We start from the raw sequence: 24,858 nt of genomic DNA on the forward strand, positions 1-24,858 counted from the left end.
AGTGTAAATAAATGGCTGAAGGTTGGCACTGACTCGGTGGGCTGAAGGGCCTGTTTCCATGCTGGACTCGGTGGCTGAAGGGCCTGTTTCCATGCTGACTCGGTGGGGCTGAAGGGGCCTGTTTCCATGCTGACTCGGTGGGCTGAAGGGCCTGTTTCCATGCTGGATCGGTGGGCTGAAGGGCCTGTTTCCATGCTGGATCGGTGGGCTGAAGGGGCCTGTTTCCATGCTGGATCGGTGGGCTGAAGGGGCCTGTTTCCATGCTGGATCGGTGGGCTGAAGGGCCTGTTTCCATGCTGGATCGGTGGGCTGAAGGGCCTGTTCCATGCTGGATCGGTGGGCTGAAGGGCCCTGTTTCCATGCTGGATCGGTGGGCTGAAGGGCCTGTTTCCATGCTGGATCTCTCCACAATTCCATGACTCTAGAAAAAGAAGAGCAGGAAGCATTCAGGAAAGAACAATGTGAAAGTCAGGGCGGTCCATTGGGTTCTGTTTGATTGCAGGAAGCAGCCACAAGCCTGCCATCAATGCAGCAGGTAGAGGCAAGGGTAGGGAGGGGCCTGAGGGCACTGAAGGTAGGGAGGGCACTGAGGGTAGGGAGGGAACTGAGGGCACTGAGGGCATTGAGGGCACTGAGGGTAGGGAGGGCACTGAGGGCACTGAGGGTAGGGAGGGGAACTGAGGGCACTGAGGGTAGGGAGGGGCCTGAGGGCACTGAGGGTAGGGAGGGAACTGAGGGCACTGAAGGTAGGGAGGGCACTGAGGGTAGGGAGGGAACTGAGGGAACTGAGGGTAGGGAGGGCACTGAGGGTAGGGAGGGAACTGAGGGTAGGGAGGGAACTGAGGGAACTGAGGGTAGGGAGGGCACTGAGGGTAGGGAGGGAACTGAGGGCACTGAAGGCATTGAGGGCACTGAGGGGAACTGAGGGTAGGGAGGGAACTGAGGGCACTGAGGGCATTGAGGGCACTGAGGGAACTGAGGGTAGGGAGGGAACTGAGGGTAGGGAGGGAACTGAGGGTAGGGAGGGTAGGGAGGGCACTGAGGGTAGGGAGGGTAGGGAGGGAACTGAGGGAACTGAGGGTAGGGAGGGCACTGAGGGAACTGAGGGTAGGGAGGGAACTGAGGGAACTGAGGGTAGGGAGGGTAGGGAGGGCACTGAGGGTAGGGAGGGAACTGAGGGAACTGAGGGGAGGGAGGGTAGGGCTTCTCACAAGGTCTGGAAGAAGACAGAGTATACCAGCAGCTGCACTTCCTTCATCCTACGCTGAGGTTCACAGGAACCTGCAATACCTGCTCACCTTATGAAGGAAGGTTGGCCACGTATCTGCCAGAGTTTGAAAGAGTGAAAGTGGACTTAATTGAAATCTATAAGGTCCTGAGATGTTTTGACCGGAGAGCCAGAGGAGAGCCAGAGGAGAGCCAGAGGGGATCTTTGTGCTTATGAGTGAGGCTCTCTGGGCACTGCGTCCATTCACTTCAAGTGGTTCAAACAAGCAGCTCCACCATGACTCCTGTTGTGTTGTGATGTTGTGGAGAGCAGGTCCATCATAACCCAGGGCCGTGGTCACACACAACGGCGAATGTGTACAAAACCATGCCTGCAAATGGTAACGTCTTCCTCTCCCCCCCCCACCCTCCCCCCCTCCTCTACCCCCCAGTGAAGACGATGCAGTGACAACGTACAAGACAGCCACCCTCCTGAACATGACCGGGCCATGGTTATGTCTGGCTTGGTCGGAGAGAGAGAAATATCCGGCAGGGCCATGCAACACGTTCCAGAAGGTATGGCAGCTCCTCCAACACTGATCCCTCTGCACCGTGTACACAGGGGGCCATCTCCGACCTAGAGAGAGATGATGTCTGGCCTGGACAACCCACCCCTCCCCCTCACTCTCACTCTCCCCCCCTCCCCCTCCCCCCTCCCTCTCCCCCCTCCCCCCTCACTCTCACCCCCCCTCACTCTCCCCTCTCCCCCCTCACTCTCCCCCTCCCCCTCACTCTCCCCTCTCCCCCCTCACTCTCCCCCTCCCCCTCACTCTCCCCCCTCCCCCTCACTCTCCCCCTCCCCCCCTCCCCCTCACTCTCCCCCTCCCCCTCACTCTCCCCCTCCCCCTCACTCTCCCCCCCTCACTCTCCCCCCTCCCCCTCACTCTCCCCCCCTCCCCCTCACTCTCCTCAGTCTGTGTGAGCTCACGTTGCCCATTCTGTGACAACCACATGCCCCCCCTCTGCCCCCTTGTCTCTGCACCCTGTGCCGTTCCATGACATCCCTTACCTGGATCATGAGTCTATTGTGTATCCAGTCCACCCTCTACTCCCCCTGCTTCCTTCCCCCCCCCCCTGTCTCCCCCAGTCCTCCACTTTCCCCCCCTCTCTCCCCCTCTCTCCCCCCTGTCTCCCCCCTGTGTCCCCCACTGTCCCCCCCCTGTCTCCCCCCCTGTCTCCCCCCCTGTCTCCCCCCTGTCTCCCCCCCTGTCTCCCCCCTGTCTCCCCCCCTGTCTCCCCCCCTGTCTCCCCCCTGTGTCCCCCCTGTCTCCCCCCCTGTCTCCCCCCCTGGTGTCCCCCCCTGTCTCCCCCCCCCCTGTCTCCCCCCCCCTGTCTCCCCCCCTGTCTCCCCCCCCTGTCTCCCCCCCCTGTCTCCCCCCCCTGTCTCCCCCCCTGTCTCCCCCCCCTGTCTCCCCCCCCCTGTCTACCCTGCTGTGAGTGGCAGCCAGCTCTACTGCAAGACCCCACCCAGAGGTACCGCTGTGATCTCAGCTCAGGTACTTTGCTTTGCTTCCAGGTGTGATCGGTTTGCAACTTATCGACGGTAAGAATGAGACGGCTCACATCAATGATGCAGTGGGTATCGTGGCTCAGTCCATCCACGAGCTCTTTGAGAAGGAGAACATCACTGACCCTCCCAGGGGTTGTGTGGGCAACACCAACATATGGAAAACTGGACCCCTCTTCAAAAGGCGAGTCTGCAGCCGGCGATCCCCACCCTGGAGACAATGCCCCCTGGTGGCGAGGGTTGCCAACTGTCCCGTATTAGCCGGGACGTCCCGTATTTTGGGCTAGTTTGTCCCGTACGGGACTGCCCTTGTCCCGTATTAGTAGGGGTTGCCAACTTCCTCACTCCCAAATACGGGACAAGGTGACGTCACCCAGCCAGTGGCCACGCGCTCCCGGCCCGGGCGGCCGCCATTGGTGGAGCGGGAGCACGTGGCCGCTGGCTGGGTGAGGTCACGCAGGGCGCGGGGCGGTGATGTCACCTTGTCCCGTATTTGGGAGTGAGGAAGTTGGTAACCCTAGTGATTGGCATCGTGCACACGTGACTGCACTGTCGCAGGTGTGCTGCTGCAGGTGTGCTGTCGCAGGTGTGCTGTCGCAGTGTCGCAGGTGTGCTGTCGCAGGTGCGCTGCTGCAGGTGTGCTGTCGCAGGTGTGCTGTCGCAGGTGCGCTGTCGCGGTGTCGCAGGTGTGCTGCTGCAGGTGCGCTGCTGCAGGTGTGCTGTCGCAGTGTCGCAGGTGTGCTGTCGCAGGTGCGCTGTCGCAGTGTCGCAGGTGTGCTGCTGCAGGTGTGCTGTCGCAGGTGCGCTGTCGCAGGTGTGCTGTCGCAGGTGCGCTGTCGCGGTGTCGCAGGTGTGCTGCTGCAGGTGTGCTGTCGCAGGTGTGCTGTCGCGCTGTCGCAGGTGTGCTGTCGCAGGTGCGCTGTCGCGGTGTCGCAGGTGTGCTGCTGCAGGTGTGCTGCTGCAGGTGTGCTGCTGCAGGTGCGCTGCTGCAGGTGCGCTGCATGGTTGTAGCTGGCATTACCCCCACTCTACCCACACGCTTTGTCCCGCTGTAATTGCAAACTGTTATCATGCTGTTTGATTCAGATCCCAGCCGGCATTTCTTGCCTAATCCTCAACCCTATGTGAAGGCAGATGGACACAAAATGCTGGAGTAACTCAGCGGGTCAGGCAGCATCTGTGGAGAGAAGGTAAGGGAGAGGACGTCTTGGGTGGGAACCCGTCTTCACTGAGGTGACCGCAGTTACTCCAGCATTCCATGTCTATCTTCAGATGGAACTCATTGGGTAAGTTGGCACAGACCACAGTTGACCATCTGGCTGTAGTTCGGCTGTACAGCTGAGGCTGGAGCTGGTGGTGCTGAATGTGACTGAATCTAATATTGACGGGGTTAGAACTTCCAGCCGGAGCTCCAGTGACAGCCCTGTCCATGTCCACGTCGGGCCAGAGCCAGCGACTGATTTCCTGTCGGCCAGTGATCCAGAGAATCTGTGATCCAGAGAATCCGTGATCCAGTGCTCGAGGGATCCCGTGGGCCAGGGATCCTTTGGCCCCGTGAGCCGACCAATCAGCATTCCTGTGGCACAAAGGATCCAGTGTGTCTGTGATCAGTGGGACGGGGGTCCTGTGTGGGACGGGAGTCTTGTGTGGGACGGGGGTCCTGTGTGGGACGGGGGTCCTGTGTGGGACGGGGGTCCTGTGTGGGACGGGGGTCCTGTGTGGGACGGGGGTCCTGTGTGGGACAGCTGTCCTGTGTGGGACGGGGGTCCTGTGTGGGACGGGGGTCCTGTGTGGGACGGGGGTCCTGTGTGGGACGGCTGTCCTGTGTGGGACGGGGGTCCTGTGTGGGACGGGGGTCCTGTGTGGGACGGGGGTCCTGTGTGGGACGGGGGTCCTGTGTGGGACGGGGGTCCTGTGTGGGACGGGGGTCCTGTGTGGGACGGGGGTCTTGTGTGGGACGGGGGTCTTGTGTGGGACGGGGGTCCTGTGTGGAACGGGGTTCCTGTGTGGGACGGGGGTCTTGTGTGGGACGGGGGTCCTGTGTGGGACGGGGGTCCTGTGTGGGACGGGGGTCCTGTGTGGGACGGGGGTCCTGTGTGGGACGGGGGTCCTGTGTGGGACGGGGGTCCTGTGTGGGACGGGAGTCCTGTGTGGGACGGGGGTCCTGTGTGGGACGGGGGTCCTGTGTGGGACGGGAGTCCTGTGTGGGACGGGGGTCCTGTGTGGGACGGGGGTCCTGTGTGGGACGGGGGTCCTGTGTGGGATGGGGGTCCTGTGTGGGACGGGGGTCCTGTGTGGGACGGGGGTCCTGTGTGGGACGGGGGTCCTGTGTGGGACGGGGGTCCTGTGTGGGACGGGGGTCCTGTGATCCCTTGATGCGGTTGGCCAGTAATCTTGTTTAAGAAACAATTAGACAGGTACTTGGATAGGACAGGTCTGGAGGGATATGGGCCAAACGCAGGCAGGTGGCACTAGATGGGGCATGTTGGCCAGTGTGGGCAGGTTGGGCCGAAGGGCCTGTCTCCACTCTGTATGACTCTGTGACCTGTGATTCCTTGATGCTGTGGGCCAGTAATCTCACAGACCCATGACAGATTGGGGCAGTGACCCATGACCTAGTGACTCTGACCCAGTGCTTGTCGAGCCAGGCCTTCAGTGCCTCTGGATCTGGCCGCATGAATGTGCGCCTGGCTTTGTTGCTATTGCTGAGGCCGTGTCCGTGTGTGCGTGGCGTGTTGCCGTGTGCGTGTGTGTGTGGCGTGTTGCCGTGTGCGTGTCCGTGTGCGCGTGGTGTGTTGCCGTGTGCGTGTGGCGTGTTGCCGTGTGTGTGTGCGTGTGGCGTGTTGCCGTGTGCGTGTCCGTGTGCGCGTGGCGTGTTGCCGTGTGCGTGTGGCGTGTTGCCGTGTGCGTGTCCGTGTGTGCGTGGCGTGTTGCCGTGTGCGTGTCCGTGTCCGTGTGCGCGTGGCGTGTTGCCGTGTGCGTGTCCGTGTCCGTGTGCGCGTGGCGTGTTGCCGTGTGCGCGTGGCGTGTTGCCGTGTGCGTGTCCGTGTGCGCGTGGCGTGTTGCCGTGTGCGTGTCCGTGTCCGTGTGCGTGTGGCGTGTTGCCGTTGCTGAGTCCGTGTGCGTGTGTCTCCATAGGGTGCTGCTGTCCACTAAGTACCAGGATGGCTTCACGGGACAAGTGGAATTTAACGATGAAGGAGATCGGAAGTTTTCTAACTACAGCATCGTGAATGTGCAAAAGGGAAAGCTGGTGCAGATTGGAGTTTATAACGGGACAAATGTACGTATGGAGAAACATGTGATGATCAGCCCAAGCCTTGTAGTCAGTGACGATTGGAACTGTGTGCTGGTGGGTGCTGGTGGATCGTAGCTGTCAGCCGCCCTGTCACAGAGTGTTGTAGATGATGTTATCCAGCTGAACACCACATTAGTACCCGGCTGCTGAGAAATGCCCATTTTGGTTTCCGTGTCAAACCAGGGCAGGACCTTCAGAGTAAATGGCAGGGCTTGGGGAGTGTTGTGAAGCAGAGGGGTCTAGGAGTTCCTTGAAAGTGGTGTCACGGGGAGAGAGGGTGGTGATGGTTTTATTGGCCTTCATCAGTCAGGTTATTGAGTTGGGATGTTGTGTTATGTATGACTCTATGGCCATGACTACATCCCGATGGGAAGGAGGAAGGGCCGGTCTGGCCCTTACCACTGGCTCAGCCATGTTTGTGTCTGTGATACTCTCCTGATTCTGCATTTGGTCCATTCCACAGGTTCTGCTGAACGACAAGAAGATCATCTGGCCAGGCGGGGAGTTAAACACTCCCAAAGGCTTTCAGATGTCAACAAGGTTAAAGGTACAGACTGTGAATGAAGTCTGGGCAGAGTAGAGCACGGCAGCACCTGATAACAAGCCTCAGTTCTCAGCTGTGCCAGCGCAGTGTGCAGCGGGTAGTGATGCTGGTTCAGCCCTGGCCCCGGCCGTTCTCCACGAGGGGGCTGCACAATGTGCAGCGGGTAGTGACGCTGGCCTGGCCCCGGCCGTTCTCCACGAGGGGGCTGCACAATGTGCAGCGGGTAGTGACGCTGGCCTGGCCCCGGCCGTTCTCCACGAGGGGGCTGCACAATGTGCAGCGGGTAGTGACGCTGGCCTGGCCCCGGCCGTTCTCCACGAGGGGGCTGCACAATGCCCTGGGAATGTGTGGGTTTGTTCCTTCCCCATCTCACAGTTGTGCGGGTCGGCGTGTGAATTGGGACAGGTGGGTGGTGGTCGTTAGTGTAGTGGTCGTTAGTGTAGTGGTCGTTAGTGTAGTGGTCGTTAGTGTAGTGGTCGTTAGTGTAGTGGTCGTTAGTGTAGTGGTCATTAGTGTAGTGGTCGTTAGTGTAGTAGTGTTAGTGTAGTAGTGTTAGTGTAGTAGTGTTAGTGTAGTAGTGTTAGTGTAGTAGTGTTAGTGTAGTGGTCGTTAATGTAGTAGTGTTAGTGTAGTAGTGGTCGTTAGTGTAGTAGTGTTAGTGTAGTAGTGTTAGTGTAGTGGTCGTTAGTGTAGTGGTCGTTAATGTAGTAGTGTTAGTGTAGTAGTGTTAGTGTAGTGGTCGTTAGTGTAGTGGTCGTTAGTGTAGTGGTCAGTAATGTTAGTGACAGGCTGGAGGATGCAGTCACCAGTTACATTCTGTGAGTTGAGATGGGTTCTGTGTTTGACCTTGTGTCTGATGTCTAGAGGAGTTGTCACACACAGAGTAAGGAAGTATTTGAAGCTTACCACAAGCCCGTGCGTGGTTTACCTGGTGTATTACAAGACATTGGTAACAGTTTACTCCTGGCTTATCTAAACCCCTCAAAAACCCACACAAACAGCTGAGAATTACAGGTGAAGAGGATGTGGAGTTTATAACATGGAGTGTACCTTAGACTGGAGCAGCGCAACACGTCACCCATTGCTTCTCTCCACAGATGCTGCCTGACCGGCTGAGTTACTCCAGCTCTCTGTCTGTCATCAGTACGGGGTTGGACTTTCACCATCTTTGGCATGGCATCCAGTCTGAACCACAACACGGCAAAACTGGATTTTGGGAAATATTTTTGAACCTCTGGTGAAACTGCAAAAACAATGACTCATGAATGCAGTTAGAAAAACAATATTCCTGTAATGTGCTCAGTCATGTAAACGGAGTTTAGCAAGATGTGGGGGGACCTCATTGAAACTTACTGAATAGTGAGCGGCTTGGATAGAGTGGATGTGGAGAGGATGGTTCCACTAGTGGGAGAGTCTAGGACTAGAGGGCACAGCCTCACAATAAAAGGATGTAACTTTAGAATGGAGATGAGGAAGAATTTATTTAGTCAGATTTGGTGGATCTGTGGAATTCATTGCCACAGACGGCAATGGAGACCGTTAATGGATATTTTTAAGATGGAGATTGACTTGATTTGTACGGGTGTCAGGGATTACGGGGAGAAGGCACGAGAATGGGGTTGGGAGGGAGAGATAGATCAGCCGTGATTGAATGGCGGGGTAGCCTTGATGGGCCAAATGGTCTAATTCTGGTCCTGGAACTTCTGGACTTATGTTTGGATTTGATTTGTTTGCGCACAGATCGTCACTATTTACCAAGAGCCGTTTGTTTACGTGAAGCCGACCACTGTAGAAGGGACGTGTCAGGAGGAATTCACAATCCATGGGGACCCCATCAAGAAGGTGATCTGTACCGGGCCCAATGCTACTGTGCCCGGTAAGACCCGCTTCCCAACACTGCCTGGGCATCAGGTGGCACAGACCCTTACTAGCTGGCCACAGGTCATGTACACATCCCCACCCCCATCCCCATCCCCACTCCCACCCTCACTCTCACCCCCACCCCCACCCCCACCCCCACCCCCACCCCCACCCCCACCCCCACCCCCACCCCAACCCCAACCCCCACCCCCACCCACACCCCCACTCTTACCCCCACCCCACCCCCACCCCCATGGCCTGTGTGTGTTGCCGGGTGTAACCCATGGCCTGTGTGTGTTGCCGGGTGTAACCCATGGCCTGTGTGTGTTGTGTGGGTGTAACCCATGGCCTGTGTGTGTTCCCGGGTGTAACCCATGGCCTGTGTGTGTTGTGTGGGTGTAACCCATGGCCTGTGTGTGTTGCCGGGTGTAACCCATGGCCTGTGTGTGTTGCCGGATGTAACCCATGGCCTGTGTGTGTTCCCGGGTGTAACCCATGGCCTGTGTGTGTTGTGTGGGTGTAACCCATGGCCTGTGTGTGTTCCCGGGTGTAACCCATGGCCTGTGTGTGTTGTGTGGGTGTAACCCATGGCCTGTGTGTGTTCCCGGGTGTAACCCATGGCCTGTGTGTGTTGCCGGGTGTAACCCATGGCCTGTGTGTGTTGTGTGGGTGTAACCCATGGCCTGTGTGTGTTGTGTGGGTGTAACCCATGGCCTGTGTGTGTTGTGTGGGTGTAACCCATGGCCTGTGTGTGTTCCCGGGTGTAACCCATGGCCTGTGTGTGTTGTGTGGGTGTAACCCATGGCCTGTGTGTGTTGTGTGGGTGTAACCCATGGCCTGTGTGTGTTGTGTGGGTGTAACCCATGGCCTGTGTGTGTTCCCGGGTGTAACCCATGGCCTGTGTGTGTTGTGTGGGTGTAACCCATGGCCTGTGTGTGTTGTGTGGGTGTAACCCATGGCCTGTGTGTGTTGTGCGGGTGTAACCCATGGCCTGTGTGTGTTGCCGGATGTAACCCATGGCCTGTGTGTGTTGCCGGGTGTAACCCATGGCCTGTGTGTGTTGTGTGGGTGTAACCCATGGCCTGTGTGTGTTGTGTGGGTGTAACCCATGGCCTGTGTGTGTTGTGTGGGTGTAACCCATGGCCTGTGTGTGTTGCCGGGTGTAACCCATGGCCTGTGTGTGTTGTGTGGGTGTAACCCATGGCCTGTGTGTGTTGTGTGGGTGTAACCCATGGCCTGTGTGTGTTGCCGGGTGTAACCCATGGCCTGTGTGTGTTGCCGGGTGTAACCCATGGCCTGTGTGTGTTGCCGGGTGTAACCCATGGCCTGTGTGTGTTGCCGGGTGTAACCCACGGCCTGTGTGTGTTGCCGGGTGTAACCCATGGCCTGTGTGTGTTGTGTGGGTGTAACCCATGGCCTGTGTGTGTTGTGTGGGTGTAACCCATGGCCTGTGTGTGTTGTGTGGGTGTAACCCATGGCCTGTGTGTGTTGTGTGGGTGTAACCCATGGCCTGTGTGTGTTGCCGGGTGTAACCCATGGCCTGTGTGTGTTGTGTGGGTGTAACCCATGGCCTGTGTGTGTTGCCGGGTGTAACCCATGGCCTGTGTGTGTTGCCGGGTGTAACCCATGGCCTGTGTGTGTTGCCGGGTGTAACCCATGGCCTGTGTGTGTTGCCGGGTGTAACCCATGGCCTGTGTGTGTTGTGTGGGTGTAACCCATGGCCTGTGTGTGTTGCCGGGTGTAACCCATGGCCTGTGTGTGTTGTGTGGGTGTAACCCATGGCCTGTGTGTGTTGCCGGGTGTAACCCATGGCCTGTGTGTGTTGCCGGGTGTAACCCATGGCCTGTGTGTGTTGTGTGGGTGTAACCCATGGCCTGTGTGTGTTGTGTGGGTGTAACCCATGGCCTGTGTGTGTTGCCGGGTGTAACCCATGGCCTGTGTGTGTTGTGTGGGTGTAACCCATGGCCTGTGTGTGTTGCCGGGAGTAACCCATGGCCTGTGTGTGTTGTGTGGGTGTAACCCATGGCCTGTGTGTGTTGTGTGGGTGTAACCCATGGCCTGTGTGTGTTGCCGGGAGTAACCCATGGCCTGTGTGTGTTGCCGGGTGTAACCCATGGCCTGTGTGTGTTACCGGGTGTAACCCATGGCCTGTGTGTGTTGCCGGGTGTAACCCATGGCCTGTGTGTGTTGTGTGGGTGTAACCCATGGCCTGTGTGTGTTGTGCGGGTGTAACCCATGGCCTGTGTGTGTTGTGTGGGTGTAACCCATGGCCTGTGTGTGTTGTGTGGGTGTAACCCATGGCCTGTGTGTGTTGCCGGGTGTAACCCATGGCCTGTGTGTGTTGCCGGGTGTAACCCATGGCCTGTATGTGTTGCCGGGTGTAACCCATGGCCTGTGTGTGTTGCCGGGTGTAACCCATGGCCTGTGTGTGTTGCCGGGTGTAACCCATGGCCTGTATGTGTTGCCGGGTGTAACCCATGGCCTGTATGTGTTGCCGGGTGTAACCCATGGCCTGTGTGTGTTGCCGGGTGTAACCCATGGCCTGTGTGTGTTGCCGGGTGTAACCCATGGCCTGTGTGTGTTGCCGGGTGTAACCCATGGCCTGTGTGTGTTGTGTGGGTGTAACCCATGGCCTGTGTGTGTTGCCGGGTGTAACCCATGGCCTGTGTGTGTTGCCGGGTGTAACCCATGGCCTGTGTGTGTTGCCGGGTGTAACCCATGGCCTGTGTGTGTTGCCGGGTGTAACCCATGGCCTGTGTGTGTTGTGTGGGTGTAACCCATGGCCTGTGTGTGTTGCCGGGTGTAACCCATGGCCTGTGTGTGTTGTGTGGGTGTAACCCATGGCCTGTGTGTGTTGCCGGGTGTAACCCATGGCCTGTGTGTGTTGCCGGGAGTAACCCATGGCCTGTGTGTGTTGCCGGGTGTAACCCATGGCCTGTGTGTGTTGTGTGGGTGTAACCCATGGCCTGTGTGTGTTGTGTGGGTGTAACCCATGGCCTGTGTGTGTTGCCGGGTGTAACCCATGGCCTGTGTGTGTTGTGTGGGTGTAACCCATGGCCTGTGTGTGTTGTGTGGGTGTAACCCATGGCCTGTGTGTGTTGCCGGGTGTAACCCATGGCCTGTGTGTGTTGCCGGGTGTAACCCATGGCCTGTGTGTGTTGTGTGGGTGTAACCCATGGCCTGTGTGTGTTGCCGGGTGTAACCCATGGCCTGTGTGTGTTGCCGGGTGTAACCCATGGCCTGTGTGTGTTGCCGGGTGTAACCCATGGCCTGTGTGTGTTGTGTGGGTGTAACCCATGGCCTATGTGTGTTGCCGGGTGTAACCCATGGCCTGTGTGTGTTGTGTGGGTGTAACCCATGGCCTGTGTGTGTTGCCGGGTGTAACCCATGGCCTGTGTGTGTTGTGTGGGTGTAACCCATGGCCTGTGTGTGTTGCCGGGTGTAACCCATGGCCTGTGTGTGTTGCCGGGTGTAACCCATGGCCTGTGTGTGTTGCCGGGTTGTAACCCATGGCCTGTGTGTGTTGCCGGGTGTAACCCATGGCCTGTGTGTGTTGCCGGGAGTAACCCATGGCCTGTGTGTGTTGCCGGGTGTAACCCATGGCCTGTGTGTGTTGTGTGGGTGTAACCCATGGCCTGTGTGTGTTGCCGGGTGTAACCCATGGCCTGTGTGTGTTGCCGGGTGTAACCCATGGCCTGTGTGTGTTGCCGGGTGTAACCCATGGCCTGTGTGTGTTGCCGGGTGTAACCCATGGCCTGTGTGTGTTGTGTGGGTGTAACCCATGGCCTGTGTGTGTTGCCGGGTGTAACCCATGGCCTGTGTGTGTTGCCGGGTGTAACCCATGGCCTGTGTGTGTTGCCGGGTGTAACCCATGGCCTGTGTGTGTTGTGTGGGTGTAACGCATGGCCTGTGTGTGTTGCCGGGTGTAACCCATGGCCTGTGTGTGTTGCCGGGTGTAACCCATGGCCTGTGTGTGTTGCCGGGTGTAACCCATGGCCTGTGTGTGTTGCCGGGTGTAACCCATGGCCTGTGTGTGTTGTGTGGGTGTAACCCATGGCCTGTGTGTGTTGTGTGGGTGTAACCCATGGCCTGTGTGTGTTGTGTGGGTGTAACCCATGGCCTGTGTGTGTTGTGTGGGTGTAACCCATGGCCTGTGTGTGTTGCCGGGTGTAACCCATGGCCTGTGTGTGTTGTGTGGGTGTAACCCATGGCCTGTGTGTGTTGCCGGGTGTAACCCATGGCCTGTGTGTGTTGCCGGGTGTAACCCATGGCCTGTGTGTGTTGCCGGGTGTAACCCATGGCCTGTGTGTGTTGCCGGGTGTAACCCATGGCCTGTGTGTGTTGTGTGGGTGTAACCCATGGCCTGTGTGTGTTGCCGGGTGAACCCATGGCCTGTGTGTGTTGTGTGGGTGTAACCCATGGCCTGTGTGTGTTGCCGGGTGTAACCCATGGCCTGTGTGTGTTGCCGGGTGTAACCCATGGCCTGTGTGTGTTGTGTGGGTGTAACCCATGGCCTGTGTGTGTTGTGTGGGTGTAACCCATGGCCTGTGTGTGTTGCCGGGTGTAACCCATGGCCTGTGTGTGTTGTGTGGGTGTAACCCATGGCCTGTGTGTGTTGCCGGGAGTAACCCATGGCCTGTGTGTGTTGTGTGGGTGTAACCCATGGCCTGTGTGTGTTGTGTGGGTGTAACCCATGGCCTGTGTGTGTTGCCGGGAGTAACCCATGGCCTGTGTGTGTTGCCGGGTGTAACCCATGGCCTGTGTGTGTTACCGGGTGTAACCCATGGCCTGTGTGTGTTGCCGGGTGTAACCCATGGCCTGTGTGTGTTGTGTGGGTGTAACCCATGGCCTGTGTGTGTTGTGCGGGTGTAACCCATGGCCTGTGTGTGTTGTGTGGGTGTAACCCATGGCCTGTGTGTGTTGTGTGGGTGTAACCCATGGCCTGTGTGTGTTGCCGGGTGTAACCCATGGCCTGTGTGTGTTGCCGGGTGTAACCCATGGCCTGTATGTGTTGCCGGGTGTAACCCATGGCCTGTGTGTGTTGCCGGGTGTAACCCATGGCCTGTGTGTGTTGCCGGGTGTAACCCATGGCCTGTATGTGTTGCCGGGTGTAACCCATGGCCTGTATGTGTTGCCGGGTGTAACCCATGGCCTGTGTGTGTTGCCGGGTGTAACCCATGGCCTGTGTGTGTTGCCGGGTGTAACCCATGGCCTGTGTGTGTTGCCGGGTGTAACCCATGGCCTGTGTGTGTTGTGTGGGTGTAACCCATGGCCTGTGTGTGTTGCCGGGTGTAACCCATGGCCTGTGTGTGTTGCCGGGTGTAACCCATGGCCTGTGTGTGTTGCCGGGTGTAACCCATGGCCTGTGTGTGTTGCCGGGTGTAACCCATGGCCTGTGTGTGTTGTGTGGGTGTAACCCATGGCCTGTGTGTGTTGCCGGGTGTAACCCATGGCCTGTGTGTGTTGTGTGGGTGTAACCCATGGCCTGTGTGTGTTGCCGGGTGTAACCCATGGCCTGTGTGTGTTGCCGGGAGTAACCCATGGCCTGTGTGTGTTGCCGGGTGTAACCCATGGCCTGTGTGTGTTGTGTGGGTGTAACCCATGGCCTGTGTGTGTTGTGTGGGTGTAACCCATGGCCTGTGTGTGTTGCCGGGTGTAACCCATGGCCTGTGTGTGTTGTGTGGGTGTAACCCATGGCCTGTGTGTGTTGTGTGGGTGTAACCCATGGCCTGTGTGTGTTGCCGGGTGTAACCCATGGCCTGTGTGTGTTGCCGGGTGTAACCCATGGCCTGTGTGTGTTGTGTGGGTGTAACCCATGGCCTGTGTGTGTTGCCGGGTGTAACCCATGGCCTGTGTGTGTTGCCGGGTGTAACCCATGGCCTGTGTGTGTTGCCGGGTGTAACCCATGGCCTGTGTGTGTTGTGTGGGTGTAACCCATGGCCTATGTGTGTTGCCGGGTGTAACCCATGGCCTGTGTGTGTTGTGTGGGTGTAACCCATGGCCTGTGTGTGTTGTGTGGGTGTAACGCATGGCCTGTGTGTGTTGCCGGGTGTAACCCATGGCCTGTGTGTGTTGCCGGGTGTAACCCATGGCCTGTGTGTGTTGCCGGGTGTAACCAATGGCCTGTGTGTGTTGCCGGGTGTAACCCATGGCCTGTGTGTGTTGCCGGGTGTAACCCATGGCCTGTGTGTGTTGCCGGGTGTAACCCATGGCCTGTGTGTGTTGCCGGGTGTAACCCATGGCCTGTGTGTGTTGCCGGCAGGTCGGCCCATCGTCCCTCAGTGCTGCTACGGATTTTGCATCGATCTACTCATCAAGCTCGCCAGCACCCCCGCGCTCAACTTCACCTACGAGGTGCACCTTGTCCAAGATGGGAAGTTCGGGACTCAGGAGCGAGTAGGTATCTGTGGAGACGTGTATCTTTGCTACTCTATCACTGGCACCCTGACAGCATGGACTGACCGGCAGATACGGGCAGATACCCAGTGTAGGGGCACTGCTGCTGGGCAACATCTGGCCAGCTGTGTACAGCTGTCATTGTGGGCACTGCCACACGCCTCACTCATTAACCCAGCACTACATCCACACAGGCGGGGAGAGGGAGGGACATTACTCAACTATGAGTGTGGTGAGAGGGGAGGGAGGGGGTGTGTGGGGGGTGTGGAGGGTGGGGGGGGGGTGTGGAGGGTGGGGGGGTGTGGAGGGAGGGGGGTGTGGAGGGTGGGGGGGGTGGAGGGTGTGGAGGGTGGGGGGGGTGGAGGGTGGGGGTTGTGGAGGGTGGGGGGTGTGGAGGGAGGGGGTGTGTGGAGGGTGGGGGGTGTGGAGGGTGGGGGGGTGTGGAGGGTGGGGGGGTGTGGAGGGTGGGGGGGTGTGGAGGGTGGGGGGGTGTGGAGGGTGGGGGGGTGTGGAGGGTGGGGGGTGTGGAGGGTGGGGGGGTGTGGAGGGTGGGGGGGTGTGGAGGGTGGGGGGGGTGGAGGGTGGGGGTTGTCGAGGGTGGGGGGTGTGGAGGGAGGGGGGGTGTGGAGGGTGGGGGGTGTGGAGGGTGGGGGGGAGTGGAGGGTGGGGGGGTGTGGAGGGTGGGGGGGTGTGGAGGGTGGGGGGGTGTGGAGGGAGGGGGGGCGTGGAGGGTGTGGTGCGTGGGGGGTGTGGTGCGTGGGGGGTGTGGAGGGTGTGGAGGGTGGGGGGGTGTGGAGGGAGGGGAGGGTGTGGAGGGTGGGGGGGGGGTGGAGGGAGGGGGGTGTGGAGGGAGGGGGGTGTGGAGGGTGGGGGTGTGTGGAGGGTGGGGGGGTGTGGAGGGTGGGGGGGTGTGGAGGGAGGGGGGGGGCGTGGGGGGGGTGTGGAGGGGTGGGGGTTTGGAGGGGAATGGTTGTCACTGGACCCTGCCACTGATGGTAATCTCCGTGTCCAGGTAAACAACAGCAACAGGAAGGAGTGGAACGGGATGATGGGGGAGCTGCTGGGCGGGCTGGGTGACATGATCGTGGCTCCACTGACCATCAATAACGAGCGAGCACAGTACATTGAATTCTCCAAACCCTACAAGTACCAGGGCCTCACCATCTTGGTGAAGAAGGTATGATTCCAAGCCTGGATCATCATCCAGCTCCTCAACATGAGGCATCAGTAAGACCTAGGAGCGCAGGAATTCCAAATGAAGTTGCAAGCTTTGGATCGTACTATCCCCTCCCTCCAGAATCCATCCCCCGTGCAGCTGATTGAGAGACCGTTAGCGACTGGTTGATGAGAGAGGTTGAGTGGGAGGAGAGGGTGGGCGCACAGTGGCACAGTGCAGAGTTGCTGCCTCATAGAAATGCCCATTAGAGACTCGCCTTCCATCCTGACCTCCGATGCTGTCTGTGTGGAGTTTGCACGTTCTCCCTGTGACCACGTGGGTTTCCACATTCCTCCCACATCCCAAAGACATGCACGTTTGTGGGTTCATTGGCTGTCTCCAAAATGCCCCTAGTGAATAGATGAGAAAGTGGGGTAACACACAACACCTATGAACAGCGACGGATGGTTGGCATGGATGGTGCATCGAATGGCCGGGCTTCATGCTGTAGCTCTACAATAAACTGAGGTGCGGAGGAGAGAGAGGTTGGGGGGAGAGAGGGGAGGGGGAGAGAGAGAGGGTGGTGGAGGAGGAGAGAGAGGTTGTGGGGGAGAGAGGGGAGGGGGAGGGAGAGAGGGTGGTGGAGGAGGAGAGAGAGGTTGGGGGGAGAGAGGTTGGGGGGAGAGAGAGAGAGATGGAATAAACTATTGAGATTGGGAAGTAGTTAATGATGGATGAGGATAATTGAGATATTTGAGACAATTGTCTTCAAACAGAAGTGGTGGCCGCACAGGGAGGCCATTTTGGGACATGAAGCAGAGCTCTTAGATTGATGTGTAGAAAGGAACTGCAGATGCTGGTTTACACTGAACATACAGTGAGGCCACTGTAATAGTGAGGGAGGCCACTGTAATAGTGAGGGAGGCCACTGTAATAGTGAGGGAGGTCACTGTAATAGTGAGGCCACTGTAATAGTGAGGGAGGCCGCTGTAATAGTGAGGGAGGCCGCTGTAATAGTGAGGGAGGCTGCTGTAATAGTGAGGGAGGCCGCTGTAATAGTGAGGCCCCTGTAATAGTGAGGCTGCTGTAATAGTGAGGGAGGCCGCTGTAATAGTGAGGCCCCTGTAATAGTGAGGGAGGCCACTGTAATAGTGAGGCCACTGTAATAGTGAGGCCGCTGTAATAGTGCGGCCGCTGTAATAGTGAGGCCGCTGTAATAGTGAGGCCACTGTAATAGTGAGAGAGGCCACTGTAATAGTGAGGTAAGCCACTGTAATAGTGAAGCCACTGTAGTAGTGAGGCCGCTGTAGTAGTGAGGCTGCTGTAATAGTGAGGCCGCTGTAAAAGTGAGGCCACTGTAATAGTAAGGGAGGCCACTGTAGTAGTGAGGCCACTGTAATAGTGAGGGAGGCCACTGTAATAGTGAGGCCCCTGTAATAGTGAGGCTGCTGTAATAGTGAGGGAGGCTGCTGTAGTAGTGAGGCCACTGTAGTAGTGAGGCCGATGTAGTAGTGAGGCTGCTGTAATAGTGAGGCCGCTGTAATAGTGAGGCCACTGTAATAGTGAGGGAGGCCACTGTAATAGTGAGGCCACTGTAATAGTGAGGCCTCTGTAATAGTGAGGCCGCTGTAATAGTGAGGCTGCTGTAATAGTGAGGCCGCTGTAATAGTGAGGCCACTGTAATAGAGAGAGAGGCCACTGTAATAGTGAGGGAGTCCACTGTAGTAGTGAGGCCGCTGTAGTAGTGAGGCTGCTGTAATAGTGAGGCCGCTGTAATAGTGAGGCCACTGTAATAGTGAGGGAGGCCACTGTAATAGTGAGGCCACTGTAGTAGTGAGGCCGCTGTAGTAGTGAGGCTGCTGTAATAGTGAGTCCGCTGTAATAGTGAGGGAGGCCACTGTAATAGTGAGGGAGGCCACTGTAATAGTGAGGCCACTGTAGTAGTGAGGCCGCTGTAGTAGTGAGGCCCCTGTAATAGTAAGGCTGCTGTAGTAGTGAGGCCCTGTAATAGTGAGGCTGCTGTAATAGTGAGGGAGGCTGCTGTAATAGTGAGGGAGGCTGCTGTAGTAGTGAGGCCCCTGTAGTAGTGAGGCCGCTGTAATAGTGAGGCCACTGTAATAGTGAGGGAGGCTGCTGTAGTAGTGAGGCCCCTGTAGTAGTGAGGCCCCTGTAGTAGTGAGGCCGCTGTAGTAGTGAGGCCGCTGTAGTAGTGAGGCCGCTGTAGTAGTGAGGCCGCTGTAGTAGTGAGGCCGCTGTAGTAGTGAGGCCCCTGTAGTAGTGAGGCCACTGTAGTAGTGAGGCCCCTGTAGTAGTGAGGCTGCCGTAATAGTGAGGGAGGCTGCTGTAGTAGTGAGGCCCCTGTAGTAGTGAGGCCGCTGTAGTAGTGAGGCTGCTGTAATAGTGAGGGAGGCTGCTGTAGTAGTGAGGCCCCTGTAGTAGTGAGGCCCCTGTAGTAGTGAGGCCGCTGTAGTAGTGAGGCCCCTGTAGTAGTGAGGCCGCTGTAGTAGTGAGGGAGGCTGCTGTAGTAGTGAGGGAGGCTGCTGTAGTAGTGAGGCCCCTGTAGTAGTGAGGCCCCTGTAGTGGTGAGGCCCCTGTAGTAGTGAGGCCGCTGTAGTAGTGAGGCTGCTGTAATAGTGAGGGAGGCTGCTGTAGTAGTGAGGCCCCTGTAGTAGTGAGGCCGCTGTAATAGTGAGGCCGCTGTAATAGTGAGGCCGCTGTAATAGTGAGGCCACTGTAATAGTGAGAGAGGCCACTGTAATAGTGAGGGCCACTGTAATAGTGAAGCCACTGTAGTAGTGAGGCCGCTGTAGTAGTGAGGCTGCTGTAATAGTGAGGCCGCTGTAAAAGTGAGGCCACTGTAATAGTAAGGGAGGCCACTGTAGTAGTGAGGCCACTGTAATAGTGAGGGAGGCCACTGTAATAGTGAGGCCCCTGTAATAGTGAGGCTGCTGTAATAGTGAGGGAGGCTGCTGTAGTAGTGAGGCCACTGTAGTAGTGAGGCCGATGTAGTAGTGAGGCTGCTGTAATAGTGAGGCCACTGTAATAGTGAGGCCACTGTAATAGTGAGGGAGGCCACTGTAATAGTGAGGCCACTGTAATAGAGAGGCCCCTGTAATAGTGAGGCCGCTGTAATAGTGAGGCCGCTGTAATAGTGAGGCCACTGTAATAGTGAGAGAGGCCACTGTAATAGTGAGAGAGGCCACTGTAATAGTGAGGGAGGCCACTGTAGTAGTGAGGCCGCTGTAGTAGTGAGGCTGCTGTAATAGTGAGGCTGCTGTAATAGTGAGGCCACTGTAATAGTGAGGGAGGCCACTGTAGTAGTGAGGCCACTGTAGTAGTGAGGCCGCTGTAGTAGTGAGGCCACTGTAATAGTGAGGGAGGCCACTGTAATAGTGAGGCCACTGTAGTAGTGAGGCCGCTGAAGTAGTGAGGCTGCTGTAATAGCGAGTCCGCTGTAATAGTGAGGGAGGCCACTGTAATAGTGAGGGAGGCCACTGTAATAGTGAGGCCACTGTAGTAGTGAGGCCGCTGTAGTCGTGAGGCCCCTGTAATAGTAAGGCTGCTGTAGTAGTGAGGCCCCTGTAATAGTGAGGCTGCTGTAATAGTGAGGGAGGCTGCTGTAATAGTGAGGGAGGCTGCTGTAGTAGTGAGGCCCCTGTAGTAGTGAGGCCGCTGTAATAGTGAGGCCACTGTAATAGTGAGGGAGGCTGCTGTAGTAGTGAGGCCCCTGTAGTAGTGAGGCCCCTGTAGTAGTGAGGCCGCTGTAGTAGTGAGGCCGCTGTAGTAGTGAGGCCGCTGTAGTAGTGAGGCCCCTGTAGTAGTGAGGCCGCTGTAGTAGTGAGGCCCCTGTAGTAGTGAGGCTGCTGTAATAGTGAGGGAGGCTGCTGTAGTACTGAGGCCCCTGTAGTAGTGAGGCCGCTGTAGTAGTGAGGCTGCTGTAATAGTGAGGGAGGCTGCTGTAGTAGTGAGGCCCCTGTTGTAGTGAGGCCCCTGTAGTAGTGAGGCCGCTGTAGTAGTGAGGCCGCTGTAGTAGTGAGGCCCCTGTAGTAGTGAGGCCGCTGTAGTAGTGAGGGAGGCTGCTGTAGTAGTGAGGCCCCTGTAGTAGTGAGGCCCCTGTAGTAGTGAGGCCCCTGTAGTAGTGAGGCCCCTGTAGTAGTGAGGCTGCTGTGCAGTTGTTGATGGTGCTTCCCGTTTGCAGGAGATCCCTCGCAGCACACTGGACTCGTTCATGCAGCCATTCCAGAGCACGCTCTGGCTGCTGGTGGGCCTGTCGGTGCACGTGGTGGCTGTCATGCTCTACCTGCTGGACAGATTCAGGTCAGTCACTCATCACTAATGCCCTTTGTAATTGTGCTTGCACCATGAGGACGATGGCTCCATCCAAGTCCTTTACCCAGTGACGTGGACTCGCACTGACTGTGACATTACTAATCTTCCCTGTAGTACCAAGGTCTCCAAAGACAATCTGGAACTTTCTGAGCTGTGAAGGTGATCAATGAGGCTCAGCACATATATTAAGAGCTGCTTCAGCCTGTTGAATCTGTGGAATTCATTGCCACAGACGGCTGTGGAGGCCAAGTCATTGGGTATTTTTAAAGTGGAGATTGATAGATTCTTGATGAGGTTGTGAGGGGTTATGGGGAGAATGCAGCAGAATGGGCTTGAGAGGGAGAGTTGATCAGCCATGATTGAATGCTGTGGATGGGTTGAATGGCCTAGTTCTGCTTCAATGTGTCATGGCTGCAGTAGTTAATCAGCAGGGAAGGCTGCAGGTGGTGGTGGAGTTGCCAGTGTGGATGTTCAGTCCGTGCCATCTGGCCATCTCCTGTCTGTTCACCTGGTTCCACCCTGGGCGGAGCGGGTAGTTGATGCACGACCCTGCCCCTGGCTCGAGTAGCCTAACGGTGGAGGCAAGAGGTACCTGTGTCCTTCATTGATGGCCATCTCTGAGCCTGGCACTAATTAGATGTGGCCAGGTCCCAGCGCTCTGCTGGTGAACACGGATCCAGCAGCTATCTCAGGGACAGCTGAAGGTGAGGGAGGGGGGAGGAGATGTAATGTGGGAGAGAAAGAGGGTGATGGAAGAGAGAGGGTGGGAAGGGGGAGAGAGGGTGGAAACTATCGAGATGGAAAAGTAGTTAATGATGGATGAGGATAACTGATAATGAGATATTTGACAGACGAATGTCCCTCTCAAACAGACGTGGCGGCAGGAACAGGGAGGAGAGGTGAGTGAGGCCATTTTGGGATGTGAAGCAGGGCTCGGAGAGTGCCGCTCCTTTGCCAGAACTACAGCGATTCCTCTTCACTTGATTCTGCTGCAATAAGAGTGAAGCTGGTCCTGAGCAGTGGAGAAGATTGTCCTGTTGGATTCCAGACAATCTGCCTCAGCAAGTGTGGAGGATGGTGTGGAGTTTAACCCTCTCCTGATTTCACAGCAAACCCTATGTTAATACAGATGGCTCCACCACCCCTTCCCAGCCGGGACATTCCCAACTCCCCACTCGTCTCGCCCATCCCTACACTCGGCCGACAGTGCCCAGGGGCAGCCCAGAGGTGTGAGTGATGGTCTCCCATCACTGACCTCGACCCCCTTCACTCCACGCTCTTCAGAGGGTTGCCTCTCCTTTAACACGTGCACCTTCTGCCTGCAGTCCGTTTGGGCGATTCAAGGTGAACAGTGAGGAGGAAGAGGAGGATGCACTGACCTTGTCCTCGGCCATGTGGTTCTCCTGGGGAGTGTTGCTGAATTCTGGAATTGGAGAAGGTGAGAGAAATGAAGGTCGGCCCTGACTGTTGGTGCAAGGCCTGGGTTCAGGTGCTGACATTCGGTTATACTGCACTGTTACACCCAGACAAGCAAGTGAGACGTTACCATGTTGGTCTCTCCCACTCCCCCCCACTCCCACTCCCCCACTCCCACTCCCCCCCAATAAACTGCAGCCCCTCAGTGACACAGTCACCGTAGCTTTGTCATCTTTAAAAGTCCTGTCATTATTTTGGGATTTGCCGCAAGGGCCAGTCGAGAAACATGGAAACATAGAAAATAGGTGCAGGAGGAAGCCATTCGGCCCTTCCAGCCAGCACCGCCATTCAATATGATCATGGCTGATCATCCAAAATCATTACCCCGTTCCTGCTTTCTCCCTACATCCCTTAATTCCATTAGCCCTAAGAGCTCTATCTAACTCACCAGTTAGGTAGTGAGGAGATCCCAGTGTGAGCAAATGAACATCACTGACACACATAACCCTGGCCATTATGCTGCTAAAATATCCATTAATAACTGACTGAGAAGAGCTGCCACAACTCTTATACAGGGCAAGTCTGAGGGTTAATAGATGCACAGAATGATCCCACACATAACAAACTGAGGAATAGGAAGGGACTGCAGATGGTGGTTTACACTGAAGACAGACACAAAATGCTGGAGTGGGACAGGCATCTGTGGAGAGAAGGCCCTAGAGTGACAGGTATAAAACAAAGACCTGCATATTGCTGGTTAATACACAAATGGCCACAAAGTGCTCTCCCTGATGCAGAAACCCTCCCGTAACCGGAACAGCTGTGGAAAGAGAGAAGTGAGGCATGAAGACAATGTGGAGAAGCAGGGTGTGTGTGTGGGGTTAGTCAGGGCGATGATCCCACACTCTAACATGCTGTCTCCTCAACCTACATCCTCAGGGGCTCCAAGAAGCTTCTCGGCTCGAATCCTGGGCATGGTGTGGGCTGGATTTGCTATGATCATCGTGGCCTCCTACACAGCCAACCTGGCAGCCTTCCTGGTGCTGGACAGACCTGAGGAGAGAATCACTGGAATTAATGACCCCAGGGTAAGATCACTGCTCTAAAGACAGACCACCACACCAGAGCCAGAGCACCATCTCACACACGCACGCACACGCACACGCACGCACACACACATGCATGCACTCACACACGCACACGCACACACACACACACGCACGCACACACTGACACACACACACACACACACTGACACACACACACTGACATTCACACACACACACACACACATACACACACACACTGACACCCACACACTGACACATAGACATGCAATCGCACTCCCACACGAGTTACACCCACACTGACACAGACAGACAGACACTCACGCCCACACCGGCACACGCACGCAGGCGGACACCCACACAAATACACACTTGCACTTCCACATGACGCATACGCACACAAACACACATACACACGGATGGACACACACACACACACACACACACACACAGACGGATGGGGACACACACGCACACACACACACAGACGGACGGACACACACACACACAGACGGACATGGACACACACAGGTGTGGATCGCCAGACTGCAGATGATCAAGGCTGTCACTCACAGATTACTGGACATTTCACAGAACTGGATCTGCAGATTGGCCTGAGGATAGATCTGTGTGATGGGACAGGCTGTGGATCTGCCTCGGGAACTTCCCACAGCCACTGGCTTGCAGCGTAATGTTCACATGCATCAAACCTGTACAGCATTCCACACTACACCTACACAGCATTCCCACGTTCCATCTCCTTGCAATTCCCACAGTAAAGTAGCAGAGAATTCCCACACTAAACCTACAAAATACTCATCCCTAAATCCAGGAGAGTATCCCACACCCATGCCCCTGTGGTGGCTGTGGGCAGTACCCCAGTGATGTGTGTGTTTGTGTGCGTGTTGTGCCTGCTGTGTGTGTGTGTTGTGTGTGTGTTGAGTGTGTGTGCGCGTGTTGTGTGTGTGTGTATGCGTGTGGTGTGAGCGTGTTGTCTGTGTGTGTGGTGTGTGTGTTGAGTGAGTGTGTGCGTGTGAGAGAGCTCCCCTGTGCCGGGGATTTGAGTGTTGTTGGTGTTCATTCCCAGCTGAGGAACCCGTCGGATAAGTTCATCTACGCCACAGTGAAGCAGAGCTCGGTGGACATTTACTTCCGTCGCCAGGTGGAGCTGAGCACCATGTACCGGCACATGGAGAAACACAACTACGAGAACGCGGCGGACGCCATCCAGGCCGTGCGGGTCGGGTAATGTTCAGCACGACCTCCTCACACTGCGCTACACACACACACTCCCCCAGCGGGCCAGCGTGCTGGCTAATGCAACCTGTGCAGTCAGTGCAGGCCTCAGCCCTGCAGCATGGAGTTCCACTGACCACTGATTCTCCACTGGGCAGCACGTCCCAAACACGACTGAGGCTCCTCTGGGTTCACGAGTCCACATTAACAAAGTACGGATCACAAAAGGCATTCAGATCAGGTTTAAAAACAAAAATGCAGAAACACTCAGCAGGTCAGACTAAAGTTTCCACAGAAGCTGCCTGACCTGCAGGGTGTTTCCAGCATTTTCAGTCTTTATTTCGGATTTCCAATACCTGCCGTTTTTTAAACTTTCATTTAGATTAGGGAGCAGTATGTCAAGAAAGCACTATAACTGTAGAAACAAGCAACTGCTCGCAAAAAGACACAGAGTGCTGGAGTAACTCAGTGGGTCAGGCAGCATCTGTGGAGAATGTGGATAGGTGACGTTTCACAGAGTGCTGGAGTAACTCAGTGGGTCAGGCAGCATCTGTGGAGAACATGGATACATGACGTTTTGGGTTGGGATCCTACTTCAGACTGATTGTGGAGGAAGGGGGGAATAAGCCATTCCCTCTTCCCATTTGCTGCCATACCCCCCTCCTACAATCAGTCTGAAGAAGGGTCTTCATCCAAATCATTACCTATCCATGTTCTCCACAGATGCAGCCTGACCCGCTGAGTTACTCCAGCACTTTGTGGCCTTTTATGTACTAACCATCA

General features: G+C 56.6%; 1 protein-coding gene across 3 annotated transcripts in view; it reads left to right on the forward strand.

Moving 5' to 3' along the window:
- The first annotated feature begins 1,646 nt into the window (after positions 1-1,646).
- Positions 1,647-24,858, forward strand: part of LOC144608424 (glutamate receptor ionotropic, NMDA 1) — a 46,083-nt gene continuing 22,871 nt past the window's right edge. For all 3 annotated transcript variants that reach the window (XM_078426175.1, XM_078426174.1, XM_078426176.1), the window contains exons 1-11: positions 1,647-1,782; positions 2,783-2,957; positions 5,912-6,056; positions 6,535-6,618; positions 8,356-8,491; positions 14,738-14,871; positions 15,884-16,048; positions 20,226-20,344; positions 21,682-21,794; positions 22,712-22,860; positions 23,927-24,084. In XM_078426175.1, the coding sequence (XP_078282301.1) occupies positions 1,716-1,782; positions 2,783-2,957; positions 5,912-6,056; positions 6,535-6,618; positions 8,356-8,491; positions 14,738-14,871; positions 15,884-16,048; positions 20,226-20,344; positions 21,682-21,794; positions 22,712-22,860; positions 23,927-24,084 (1,445 nt within the window). In that variant the 5' untranslated portion in view covers positions 1,647-1,715. The remainder of the gene's footprint in view (positions 1,783-2,782; positions 2,958-5,911; positions 6,057-6,534; positions 6,619-8,355; positions 8,492-14,737; positions 14,872-15,883; positions 16,049-20,225; positions 20,345-21,681; positions 21,795-22,711; positions 22,861-23,926; positions 24,085-24,858) is intronic.

This window comes from Rhinoraja longicauda, chromosome 31, assembly GCF_053455715.1.
Source record: "Rhinoraja longicauda isolate Sanriku21f chromosome 31, sRhiLon1.1, whole genome shotgun sequence".
In the NCBI taxonomy this organism is placed as follows: Eukaryota; Metazoa; Chordata; class Chondrichthyes; order Rajiformes; family Arhynchobatidae; genus Rhinoraja; species Rhinoraja longicauda.